This window comes from Plectropomus leopardus, chromosome 19, assembly GCF_026936395.1.
Source record: "Plectropomus leopardus strain MGB_pleo_1.0 chromosome 19, ASM2693639v1, whole genome shotgun sequence".
NCBI lineage: Eukaryota > Metazoa > Chordata > Actinopteri > Perciformes > Serranidae > Plectropomus > Plectropomus leopardus.
This window is the reverse complement of record NC_142194.1, coordinates 8,547,200-8,561,149: the sequence shown is the minus strand read 5'-3', so window position 1 is coordinate 8,561,149 and position 13,950 is coordinate 8,547,200. Positions and strand designations below refer to the sequence as shown.

Sequence of the window (13,950 nt, the reverse complement as noted above, 5' to 3'; positions counted from 1 at the left end):
ATACATATCAGTCACCACTGTACTGCACAAAGAGTACTTTTACTTTTGATATTATACATTTCTGATTATACTTAGACACCTTATTTAAAAATGCATCACTTCAAGTTGAGATTTTAAATCTTATTTTATTTCCTCCACCACCGTGTTTCTGCTGAGATGACATAAGAAAAACTACTTCAAATATTTGTGAGGTTTTATTCCAGTTTATACTGAGGATTGTGGCACGAGTCTGAGTTTACACACAGCAACATGATCCGACTGACAAACAGGCCGTACATCTTCCTCCGCTGTGGCAGAAGAGGGCAGCATCCTCCACTTTTATCACACAGACCTCCAAAAACACACCAATGACCTTTTCAGAGCTTTAACCCATGCATAGCAATAATCTCAGTTTCACAGTGAAGCAAATACTGATATAAAGAAACTAAAATCCAGCAGTGCTGTTGCTCCTGCCACTTTTGTAGAAGGCACAGATTGTAACGAGGCTTGGCCGAGGGAGCAGACACTGATTAAGAGACACAGACAGCGAATGACAAAAAAAAACTACAGATGCGTCAAATCATAAAAGACAAACTAACGAGAATCTGGCAAAGAAAAGTTCCTGAGAGGAGATCGTTTTGGTTTCTCTACAGGAGAACGCAGTGCCCCTTGTACCTGTTTTATGTAAGAAAACAGAGAGAATCTGAAACAAAGAAGATATTAAAAAAAAAAGGTGACATGATTGATCAAAATCTTTGCACTGATAAGCACCGATTTGACGACGTACAGGATGACTAACGATTAGAGAACTTAAAAACTCATGTTTTCGGTCTTGTGCTGTGAAATTTAAATAAGCGCCGTCGGTCTCAGAGGCCTTTGTTGAAGTAGACACGTTGTACAGCGTCTCCGTATTTCGACACGATGGAGTCTCTCAGCTCGGGCTCCAGCTTCGACACAGCCATGGAGCTGATACAGACGAAGAGAGGGAGGTTTTAGGAAGACGTGAGGATGTGTGGAAGCAAAAGAAAGAGAAACACGGTTACTTAGTTTGATTAAACAAGCTGTTTTTTTTACTAATGCAGAAACGTCACTAATGAGAACATAACTGTGTCAATAAAAAGTGACTTAATGTACTTGTATAATTAGGAGAGTTATTTAAATTCATAATTACACTTCCTTCATTAGCGGCACAGTGCAGTAAATCTTTTTAAACTTATTTCATTTCATTTTTATTTGTTCCACTTATGTTAATGTTCATCAATCAGACTTACATTCAAAACATCTCTAATACACATCGAATTATACCTATAGTTTCATTTATTGCACACCTGTATTCCTGCACTTAACCCTTTAAAAACCTTTTCTAGAGCTGCTTTCAGAGGCCTATTACAATTGTTTAAACCTTTTAACTCGGAGCCAATTAGTGCGATTTATTTACGAAATATGAGGGGAAAAAAATGCAATGAGCAACTTGGTGATAAATGTTTCACAAAATGAAGAATTTAGTAAATTTGGATTTTTTTTAAAGCTAGGGAATAATATTTAGGGGGAAAAAGGAAAAAGCTTATGAAAAAACTATAGTTATAATTATCATAGGTACATATTTGAAATGAGGCTACAGATTTGTTATATTTTCAGACTGAACGCGCTGTTTCCGTTTTCGGCATCTTCCTTTAACGACAGCAGACAGCATAAAACATACTGGCCGACATTAAATAACACTTTTAACTTTTTCAACTAAAGAAAATTCCTAAAAACCTGAAGAGATCTCTGTTTCTCTCGTAGATCGATTAGATGACTAAGGTGACTTGTTTTGTTTAACCTCTACTTCTTTTACTGTTTACAGGTGGATTAAGTCTATTCTACCAACTTCTAATGAAACTACACTTTATCGAGCCGTTTTGTTTTTGCTCCAAATGGGCATAATTCACATTTCTTTTTTGCAACATTTAAAACGTTTGCTTCAGATTAACTTGACAATTACGTGGAAACACGTAATAGTGCGACGATAAATCAGAGGAGTCGTTTTAAAGCTACATGTGTGAGCAGCTGAGAGTAAATAAGCAGATTTATTACCATTTCTGGGGGAACAGGGAGCAGGCAGCGGGCACCATGAAGATCAAACTTTAAAAAAAAAAAAAAAGAAGTTATTTTAAGTCGCAACAAAATAAATAAACTGAAATGTCTGTGAGCCCTCTCTACTTACAACACTCCCACCATCATCACTTGAATTGGTCCGTGGAGATACGTGATTCTCTGTGAAAAGACAGAGAGTTTAGTGAGCGCTGCACACTTCAGCAGGAGGAGGAGGAGGAGGAGGAGGAGGAGATGATGAAGGTCTAACCTGCATGAACTTGTATTTTTCCAGCCGCTGCATGATGATGGGGAGGATGACTGACAGAGGAGAAGAGGAAAGGTTAAGAGAGGAGGAGGATAAGCTGAAGAACTCAGTCTAATATTTATGAGATGAAACTTCTTTGCATACTCATTCCCGGAGCAGCCATGGTGATCCGAGAGATGACCACCTGAGTGATGCCTTTCACTGCCGCTTTCTACAGACGCAGATCAAAGAGTGAAAGACACTTTATGAATAGAAAAGGAAAACTATTGTGCTTTAAAAATAAATAAAAAATAATAAATCTTGTGTCTAGAGTGCTGACCGTGGAGTGGCCCAGTTTGTTGCCGTTTTCATCTGTGACGGCGATGCCGTTCAGAATTTCCCTGAAGAAGAAAAAAAAAACAGACAAAATGAAGCTGAAGAGAAATGAAAAGGAAACAGAGTTTGTAACATTGTGGTTTTCTCATCAAACATTTGATTTCAGCACACCTCGACGTTAAAATGTGCACAACACGACAGAATCCCAGAGTCCACATTTATCTTTGAAACTGTAGGCGGCTTTCCATTACAGACTTGTGCAAAACTTAAGCGACATTTTCAAAATGTCGATAAAAAACTACTGTGAGGTGAGTGTGTGAGTGATAGTATGCAGCTTCTCTTCTGGCAATAACATTCAAAGAAGCGTGGTGATGGATGTTCAAAACATCAGCAGGTTTATTTCTATTGCAGCCACCGGCCGTCATTATTTCCAATCAAAGGCGACGCAGGTGCGTTATGGGATAATGGAAAGGCGAGCCCCTTAAATTCACAGATTAATTGTGGATTCAAAACCTCCAGATGATCTACTTAACTTCTGAGGAGTTATGTGATACAATATCAGCTCTTGTAGCTCCTGATGAATCACGAGGAAGCCAGTTCCTACCAACAACCACGTCGCCATGGCATCATGTGACCAAAAACAAGTGTTTCCATTGCAGTTTTGCTAAATATGGCTTTTTTTGAATACCACCACATGCAAATTTAAAAAAGTTTTTGCAATAAATGGGAGTTTTTTCAGAAATTTCAATTTCAATTTGCGCAGTTTGAGGGTTAATGGAAACCAGGACTTACTGTTGCCTCATCATGGGAATGTTAACACAGTTAGCTGCAGCCACCGCTGCGAAGGGGACCCAGCGAGCTACGAGAGGAGGAGCTTTCTGCAGGAGAGAGCGAAGACAAAGAAAAGTCAGGTGATATGTCGCCGTAATTTTTACTTCATGACTGTCAGCTTTATTTGGCTTCACTTAGAACTGAAACATTTAAACTAGAGAGGCGGTGACACTAAGCAAAGAGTCTTTCAAGAAATCTCAAAAATATACTAATATAAAAGAAAAAAAAGATACAGGCTTTTTTTTAGATATTTCAATCTCATCTAATGCTTGTGTGCTTTGTTATGTTTTATCTCTTCTGCGGGGCTCATAAAGTATTTATAAACCGTCTCTAACGGGCCAACAATTCTCCAGAGAGATGCGTTTTCGCTCCTGTTTTTAGGACTAGAAGTAAAAGCTTCTTATCAACTTTCCCAACTCAGGAAACCCCCCAAAACTGCGCCAAAATTCATGGGAGCTCCAGAGGTTTCCTAACGTCTTAAAAGTTACCAGGAGATGGCGTTAAAGCAGAAAGAGGACAGATGTTTTGGAGCATTTGATGACAATAAGATTTAAAAGAAGAAAAACTGTTTGTCTCTGCAGACACCAAAGTCCTCACAGCCTTACACTTCTGCTGTAACGGGGAAAATGCAGCTCCGTCAAAACCAACAATTTCTTGAGTCATAGATCAAATTTTGATCATTTTTGCGCCGTACAAAGAAAGTGCACGTGATGATGATGCCCTCAGAAAGAAAGGACTATGTCACTTTGCATAATGAGGGATATCTCAACTTAATAACACCAGATAAAATATAATGTTTGCATATTATTTCACTGCCCTTCCCCAGACTGAACATCAACTTTTATGGTCAGAATATACAATTAATTTGGTAACCTTGGTAACTAACAGGAAACATGTCGTCAAATGATCCAAATGAGTTTGGTGACGCATTAAACATGAAAAATAACTCATTAAAAATATAAACCTCACAGTCAGCCTTGTGCAGTCATTGTCGTACAACAAGTGTGTGTGTGTGTGTGTGTGTGTGTGTGTGTGTGTGTTTGTACCTTTGTGTAGAGGTTGAGTCCGACTGCTGTTGCTAACGCTGTGCTGGTTGCTGTGACGTAAGCGACTCCAATCTGCCTAAAAGAGACGAAAAAAAACCCCCAAAACTTTTTCACACATTGAATATGCAACATTAAAGGCTGCATCGATCTGTTAACGTGAGGGCTTTGTTTTTTTAGGTGATAGTCACAGAGTCTGTTACAGTCATTAACCCGGCTGACGGTGCACAAATGCCGATTAACGGAGGACCCAAAAACACTGACCTGGTGCCACGAGTCTCTGACAGACTACAGGTGTTCCAGAATACACAGTATGAGAAAAATAAAGTGTCTTTAGCATTAAAGCATGTAAACCTATTATAGAAGAAACTTTAAATATAAGTATGAACATAAAAAAAGCATAATACGTCCTTTTCAAAGCGCTGCTGTTGCCCTAAGGGTCATGTGACGGCATCAGATTCACCTTTGTTTGAAGAGTTGTTGGATTTTTTTTTAGGTTTGAACCCAGTAGGATTACTGTTGTGGCTTTTATGTAAGAGCGATTTTATTCAGGTATGACAGGTAATGTCCAGTGACAGCTCACAATAAACTCTTACTTGGGAGTGATGGGGGAGGCTGCGTTGCGGTTTGTGTAGTTAACCAGAGCGTTGAAGGACTGATTCACCCACTGCCAGAACACCACAGCGGGGACTGTCCTAGAAAACACACCGTTTATGAGACCTGTAAAGCTTTCCTCTGTGAAAATGCAGTCATTTTGTAAAATGCAGCTCGTCCTGTTTGCTCTTCGCACCTGTAGAACTGCAGCATGCAGCCAGTGATGGCCATGCCTCCGGGGACCTGGAAGGACATGCGACCGATGAGGTTCATGCGGTCTCCGGTGTCTGGGTGGAAGGCCGAGTCGTACAGCTTCTTCGCGTAGTGGAGCTGCTCCTCCGTGGTACCGGGAGGGATGGATCCTGCCCTGCAGAGGGCCAAAAACACACCGACACATGTTCATGCCATCATCTACACGCTGACATGTTCTTGCTGTTTTCATGTTGAAACTTGCAGACACCAGGGTATGAGTGAAACATCAGAGGGAAAAACTCCACCGAAGGATGGATTTCACACACTGATGTGCCATACTTCTGTCTGATATATCATACCCCTTTCCCACACAAATTCACACATGCATGCGGGTTTTTCAAACACAGGGAAACCCGCTAAATATAGGCGACAGACTGTATTCCCACTGCCAGTGAACACAGCGCTGCATCAAGACAAGTCTGCCTTTCTGTCTGCTAGTGTGTGATACAGATTCAGTCCCGGTGTGACTGTTCACACTCACTTTTAGCGTTGATCTTCTTACCTGCAGCTTTCTACTAACGCTTTGGCCTCATCCAAGCGTGAGTCAGGTAAGAGCGCCGTCGTGCAGTCTGTGATGTTGAAGAAGTGTTTCAGTCGGCCCATAAACGTAGACTGATCCCATCGTGGCGCATCAATGTCGAATGAGCTCAAAGCCATTATTGTGGTTGTTTAAAAGCAGTCCAAGCTTAATGCATTAAAAAGTTCAAATACAACAGACGACCTCTGTTTGCTCTGCAGGAAGTTACGCAGCAGCTGCAGCTGATACCTGCAGAAAAAGAAGAGAATAACATAATTATCTTAATTTGCTGCTGAAAATTAAATTATAAAACAGAGAAGCACAAGAGACTGACTTGACTGTAACTACGGTCCTAATTCAGAGTTAATGAATGAATTATATGCATGTCTCTTGTCCGTTTATCACAACTTGGTGCATTTTTGTTGTCAAACCAGACAGACCTGGTTTGAGCTGATGTAACATTAACAGGTCAAAGAGGGACAGACTACCTTTGAACTCACATTCTCACATTATTTCACTATAAGGTGTGTGTTTGTTTGTGTGTGTGTGTGTTTAGAGCTTCAACATTTAGTCATTTAATTGATCAACTGAAAATGAAACTATTCTGATCATTGATTAATGCCTGTTGATGACTTAATTTTCTAAATATATGCTTATAAATATATGCACTACATCATGTGTGGCTGTAAACTGAATATATTTGGGTTTTTAGACTGTTAACCAAACAAAATACGTTTTTTTTTTCTGTAGAAAATCATTACAGGCATTTTTCATTATTTTTCTGACATTTTATGAACAAAATAATAAGAGACAAAAAGCAGATTAAACAATGATACATTTCGTTAGCTGCAGCCCTAAAGTGTACATGTTGGTATGAATCCAGAAAGTCTTCCGCACTGACCTAATTATTGGGCATGAGTTCACTATACCCTGTGAAACTGGTCTTTGGGATAGCGTATGAACCACACTGAGCTGTAGTTTTTCGGCTCCCCCCTCCTGAGCTGTTGGACTTGCTGCCAACATGTGCCCTTGAGTTCAAACCCCACACAACCCTGAACAAACACAAACTCTAGTTTCTCCTTATAAAGTTCTCATGGGCCAAACTTCCACTAGAAATCATTGACCACCTCCTGGTAAATGGTTCCACGGGTTGTCATTTTGGGTTTTTGCAGCTGCAGCACTCTGCCTCTTATTACACATCCAGAGGAACCAGAACCTGCTGACCTCAGCTTGAACTATCCAAACATCCCAGTGGATCCTCACATTACATTACTAATCATTCACTGAGAGTACTTAGTGAAATCTCACAACAGAAACCCGCCTTATGGGGTTTAATCTTTTGTAGATAAAGGGCATGTGAGGTATCCGTACATTGTGATGGCCCAGACTGGCTGAAACTGGATTGTTTCTGCAGCTGTTTGTTTAAAAAGTAGGGTAAAGGCGCGCAGAACATTGTGGGAACACTGAACATGAGCCAGAAGTCAACGCGGCCGTACATACCACGACAAATCAATACAAACACAACAACTAAGACTGGAACTGATAAGATGACAACAGATAACTACAGTGGGGCTGCAAGCAATGATTATGTCCATTATTAATTAATATGCCCATTCATTTTTTAATAAATTGAATAATCACTTGTCCATAAAATAGTGAAATATTCTCGGTGTAATTTCCTAGAAACAAAGGTGAGGTCTTTAAACAGTATGTTATATTCAACCTACAGTCCAACAATCCAAAGTTATTTGGTTTATTATCATATATGACAGATAAGCATCAGGTTCTCACTTATTAAAGCATGAAACAAGCTATTTTTTTGGCTTTTTTGCTTACAAAATGTTAACGACAGTTTGATGATCAAAATGGTTACATAAACGTTCTCTGTCAATCACCTAATAGATTAATCGACTTATTGTGCAGCTCTACACTACAGCTAAAGGACACATTGGAGCTGCATCTTACAAGTTATTTTCATGATCATGAACTTGTCAGCTGTTAAATTAATTGGCAACTAATTTGATAAATGTTTAATTGGTAATTCTTTCAGGAAAAAAAAGGAAAAACACTGATTCCAGATTCACTGGTGTAAATATTTTTTGGTTTCTTTACTCCTCTACAGCAGTGAACTGAATATATTTGGCATCTAAGGATGTCATGTTGGGCTTTGGGAAAAACAAATCAATATTTGTTTTACAATTTTCTGACATTTTGTAGACAAAGAAATTAATCGGTTAATGGAGAAATGTTTTTACTGTAAATTATTGGTGTTTTAATGCATTGTACATGTTCTCTGTATCCTTTGTTTGTAACTTACTTAAGAGACTTAGAAATAAATAGATATACTGTATATCTTTATAGCAGCTTTGCTAAAACAACAAATATGTGGTGAACTAAGACTTCTGCACAGTACTGTACATATAAACACACACACACACACACACACACACACACACACACACACACACACACACACCATCAGCAAATCCATACACAAAATACATCCAAAAACATCACAAATGCATTCCCAAAGATACACGCCAAATAAACACTTAAGATATTAATCCTTCACAGGAAACACACCTGTAATTATCCACAGGAAAAATAAAAACTTTTAAAAATAGTAAATTCTAAAAAAAATCCAATAATGACAGATACTATGTATAAAACTTCAGCGTATAAAAGTGCAGTAATTAATAACAATGGTTATTTTAGGGCATTAAAAAGTTTAATGGCAGCAAGCAGTAAAGTCCCTGCAGCGTTGAGTCCTGCATCTATCAAAATACATCCTCAAATCCATTTAATCGATCATGTGAATAACAGTAGTTTCAGGCAGGAGAATGTAAAATTAGGAGATGAAGACATGGTGCTGCGGCTATCTGACAACAGTAAAGTTCATTCTTGAGAAACTGGATCTGCAGGCCAGAGCACAGTCTGAATACATCTGGATAACTCACCAACTCAGTTCACTCAGTAAAGGCAGTTTTAAGCTTGTGCGAGCATTAAATATGTAAAATCATACATTCAGCTCCTCTAATAAAGGCAGAAACTCGGTGTGTGAAAGAGTTGTTTGTCTTGTGTTCACTGAATCGGCTTAACAGCAGTGAAAAGAGTTAAAACATGTCAGTCGGAGAGTGATGCAACTCATAACTCCAGTTAGCAGCTGACGTCCGCAGCAGCAGCATAAACAACCAAACGACGAGCTGACGCGACGGCGCACGAGCTGCAATCTTTATAGAGACAAAAACAGAAAACATACCTTTGAAATGTTCCTCCTCTTCAACCTTCCCACACCGCAACCTGACAGGTAAATCAAATGTGCTCGTGTGGCATAGTAAAGACATGTGCACGTGGCATGCCGTCGTCCAATCACAGGTTGGGGCAGCTCCCTACGTGAAAACCGGCGAAACCCGACGCCTTATTATTAATGTTTACGACCTAAAACTTACAACACACAAGATACACTTAATACACCTAAGAAAAAATAACTAAAAACACCCTCAACACACTTAAGATGTTTGCTATGATGCTAGTTTACAACTTCTGAACGTCACTGTTATGCTAACTAGCTAGCTAATTACCTCCTTAAAATAAACGTTTTTTTCTGCGTCTCGTGTCGAATTTAAGACACATTTACTTGTAGCTACTTATTATAACGCCTGTCTGCAAAAAATACTCGCGGGAGTATTTTTGGCCTACTTTTGGCACATTTAACTGTTAGCAGCTAAGCTAGCTAACTAAACTCGTCCTCCATGTTTGGGGGCGGGGTCCAAGTTTTGTGCGTAACTGTGCGTCTGACGTCATCCCCCTTAGTAACCCTCGGCGGCGTCTCCAGGAGAGAAGGCAACAAGATGGTGAGTTCAATTTGTCGTGTAATATTTAGCTATTAACTGTTAACATCAAACAAAAATGTGAACGTATTCACGTTAAGTAGCGCTCAGATGAAGGATTTTGATATTTAATGGCTGCCGATATTTGAAACTTGCCGAGAAAAACATCCAAGTGTAAAAGCTGCTCCTTGTTGCTCCGTTCAGTTATCAGGGGAGATTAGCTTAGCACGTTAGCTGCGCTTAGCTCCCGTTAACTATCCCTGCGCTCAAACTACTAACCCGCAAGGGACAGAAAAACAGACAAAGGAGATGATGTAACTATCTACTCACGGGATGTGTTGTTGTCTTCGTGTACCAGTACCGTTAGACTGATGTTTTTCCATTAACAAAAGCCACAATAGGGATTGGAAAATGCACTTACACGGCCTGTTATGCGAGATGCATCTCTGCAATGGTGGTTAGCTGTAACAGTGCTCCCCCTGTCCCCCCGGCAAAGCAACATCACATGGCTGTTTTTTCACTGCAGGGATTGCTGTCCATCCTGCGTAAGCTAAAAAGCACACCAGACCAGGAGGTGAGGATACTGCTGCTGGGTCTGGACAACGGCGGGAAGACCACCCTGCTCAAACAGCTGGCATCTGAGGACATCAGCCACATCACCCCCACACAGGTCCGGGGGACAGCCTCACACATGCATCACCTTCTGTGGGAGCAAACAGACATAAGAGACATGTTTGAGTTTCTGGGAATCAGTGGAGGATGATGTACCTAAAAGCCAAACTTGTGCAAAAGTACAGATTTCTTTTCTAGAAAAATATTTTGGTAGAAGTTAGAGTACTACTTGAGTAAAAGTCTTAAAGCATCTGATATTTACTGTACTTACTGTACTGTTCTTAATAAATCAATGATAGTAAATGTACCTAAGTATTGAAGTAAAATGCTGAAAATAAAAATGCAAGCAGTCAGAATTTTGAGAATTGACATTTACTTATGCATGTTACGAATAAGCAAATGTCAAATTTCTCAAACCTGAACGCTTGCTTTTTTATTCCTTGAAATACCCTAAAATCCTAGGAACAACCTCAAATCCTAGAAATGTTCCAAGATGCTAGAAATGTCTTGAAATCCTAGAAACATCCTAAAATCCCAGAAATGCTCTAAAATCCTTGAAATGTCCTAAAATTCTGGAGATGTCTTTAAATCCTAGAAATGTTCTGAAATCATAGAAACATCCTAAAATCGTATTATTGTCCCAAAATCATAGAAACATGTATGGGTCTTTTTTTGCAACTTGAACAATTTAAATATCAAAATCCAGTCTTTCCTTTCCTCCTATTCCATCAGTTGTCCGTTCCTTTCTTCCTTCTTCCCTTTCTTGTAGTAACTAACTAAATGTAGTGACGTAAAAGTCAAAAGAAATAAAAAAATTCAAGTAAAGTAGAGGTACTCCCCAAAAATACTTAAGTACCTTAAGAAAGTATCACTTCTTCATTACACTACACCACTGCCAGGAATTACAGCTGTCTTTACCTGCTTTATGTTTTGTGCTCTCCAGGGATTCAACATTAAAAGCGTCCAATCTCAGGGTTTTAAACTGAATGTTTGGGACATCGGAGGTCAGAGGAAGATCAGGCCGTACTGGAGAAACTACTTTGAAAACACCGACGTGCTGGTGAGTTTGTATTAGCCGACTGTTTTATTCATCATCCTTTGTGACGGCGCTGTTTATTAAACACACACCGAGGACCTGCTGCACACGCTAACAAGGAAAACTTTTTGTTTCAGATTTATGTCATTGACAGTGCTGACAGGAAGAGATTTGAGGAGACGGGTCAGGTATGTACAGTGTGTTGTTTTGTGTCAGTGTACACTGTGCATGCACTGCAGTACTGAAGGGCTGCAACTTACCAATACTCTCATCATCTATCAAGCTGACAATAATTTCTGGACTTTCACAATAGAGATGACGAAGCGGCACAAAGGAGGAGTGACTTTGATGACATTATCTTTTCTCCTCTGTACTGAAGTGGGGAATTTACAGCTCACAGCAACTTAATACGACGCACTCTGGCTTTTGTTTAATATGTAGTGCCTGCAAATTTCCAATTCCTAGTTGGTGCAGTTAGCTTGTTTACCATATTACATGAATGCTGCAGTCACATTAAGCATCCCACTGAGCCTCTTTCAAACTTTTAGACTTCATATTTCAAAAAAATGAATCACTGGATGTTGGTATTGAACGTCTGAGTATGATTTGACCGATATAATTACGCTACTAAAATCCCACACTGGAGCTCAATGATGCTGCCGTTGTTTTGTGTAAAAATGCGAAGGACGCATAAAGAGGTGACTTCATATCAGCTCTATAGCGCGAGCTCTGTGTGAAAAGGGCTTATAACTGACAGATGTCTGTGTGTTGCAGGAGCTGGCCGAGTTATTGGACGAGGAGAAGCTGAGCGGCGTTCCGGTACTGATCTTTGCAAACAAGCAGGACCTGCTGACAGCCGCCCCGGCCTCCGAGATCGCAGAGGGCCTCAACCTGCACACCATCCGGGATCGCATGTGGCAGATTCAGTCCTGCTCCGCCCTCACTGGTGAGGGGATTCAGGTGAGCGTACCAACTGAGCCTCTTTTTTTTGTCGAATTTTTGCAACTTCTGTTTTCTTCAACTCACGGTGCTTCTGTTTCTGTTGCTCAGGAGGGCATGAACTGGGTCTGCAAGAGCGTCAACTCCAAGAAAAAATAGTTCCGCTTCTAGTCTTCTGCTTCTCAGGAGGAACAGCAGCAGCAGCAACACATACACTGACACACACCACACCCTCCTGAGCCTTAGTACGATGGGATATACCTGTGAATGTAAACACACTACTAATACAACATGGACCTGGAGTTTTTAACCCCCCGCACTCCCGAACGGCCGACTAACCTCGACACATCTTCCCACGAAGAGGAGGGCGGTTTGACTTCAAAGGGAACAACATGCCAGGAAATCAACCTCCTCCGCCCCAGACGACCCACGTCACCATCACTGTCCCGGCCAATCCACAGCCGCCATCCACGGCCCGTCACAACCTCAAACATTCCCGTTAAAACTGCTGTCTTCTAACTGGAATTCCCGCTTGTTCGTTAAACTCTTTCACACACTGTCCTGGAAACCAAACCCTTGCCTCCGCCTCCATCTCCGTCTCCTCACAGGTTGCTATGTGTTGTTTTTTTTTATCATTCCACAATGGCTGTACGCTCTTTTTCCTGCTATGGCTCTGTTTGAAGTGAGGTATATTTTTGTAACTGTTTTATTTATGGTGAAGTAGAGCGTAGAGTGCTTTCAAACAACAGCAGGTGTGCTGTGTGCGTGATCTAAAGGATGTTGGCTCCCCACTAAAGAAGATGATGTTAATATGTATAAAAAAAAAAGTAAGATTAAATGGTTAAAACGAACTACGTTTTTGATTCAAGTGTAAATAGCCCGGCCCTGTGGTCATATGTTACGTTATGCACATGTTATAGAGTATATGTTACCCTGCTGTAGTCTATAATGTCTGCATATCTAATATATGCTGATTTTTAACAGCGGTACTGTAGGTCCCGATGCATTTCTTCGTGCTCGTTGGGTTTGTGAGGGAATTCACTCTTTTTGGTGTTTCCTTTTGATATTCTTGAATGTAATCTGTCCAGAATTGAAGGTACTGTATGCGAATAAAAAGACAAGAAATTCAGAAATCACTGAGTTATTATTATTGAAATAAAACCCTCTAACAGTCACACTAAGAAATACAACTGCAAAAATTATGTGATGCTCCTAGTATAATGCATTGTAAAAAGTGCAAAAGTCAATGTAATGAAATAGAAACCTAATACAGTAAACATATAAAAATAAACAAAAGTAAATAGATGCACATAAAAATTAATGTTAAAAAGACAAATTTGTCAAAAAAATAGTTAAAAAAAAACCCTCAAATTGTTATGGTAGAAAAAAACAGTCAATCTAATATAATAAAAAATAAAAACACTAAAATGCATTGTTTAAAAACATCTGTATAAAATGAAATTGGGGTTTGCCCAGTTTTTAGTGAAGCATTTTGATAGCAAAAAATGTCAACAGTGCGGTTACAGTGCCTGTTAAAGGGTTAAAGTTGCTTCCTGCACTAACACTGTTCGCTCGGATCTCACCGGGCTTCAGTGGTCACACACCAGCAGCAGGTGGAGTCAGCTGTTCATGACAGCGTTAAAGGCTGCGTGGAGAGGCCT

General features: G+C 40.0%; 2 protein-coding genes across 2 annotated transcripts; one reads left to right on the top strand and one right to left on the bottom strand.

Annotated features, from left to right (window-relative positions):
• Positions 1-105: 105 nt before the first annotated feature.
• On the bottom strand, positions 106-9,629 carry sfxn2 (sideroflexin 2). Its single transcript, XM_042507313.2, has 13 exons — positions 9,454-9,629; positions 9,132-9,261; positions 5,858-6,121; positions 5,300-5,470; positions 5,106-5,204; positions 4,513-4,588; positions 3,428-3,513; positions 2,640-2,700; positions 2,465-2,531; positions 2,324-2,373; positions 2,186-2,235; positions 2,056-2,103; positions 106-945 (listed from the first exon to the last, which is right to left on the bottom strand). Exons 3-13 carry the CDS (start codon positions 6,010-6,012, stop codon positions 846-848), a joined length of 963 nt encoding a protein of 320 aa, XP_042363247.1. The 5' UTR covers positions 6,013-6,121; positions 9,132-9,261; positions 9,454-9,629; the 3' UTR covers positions 106-845.
• arl3b (ARF like GTPase 3b) lies at positions 9,486-13,425 on the top strand. Its single transcript, XM_042507318.2, has 6 exons — positions 9,486-9,726; positions 10,229-10,372; positions 11,258-11,374; positions 11,488-11,538; positions 12,125-12,310; positions 12,401-13,425. The coding sequence occupies exons 1-6, from the start codon at positions 9,625-9,627 to the stop codon at positions 12,446-12,448; spliced, it is 648 nt and encodes a 215-aa protein (XP_042363252.2). The 5' UTR covers positions 9,486-9,624; the 3' UTR covers positions 12,449-13,425.
• Positions 13,426-13,950: the final 525 nt, after the last annotated feature.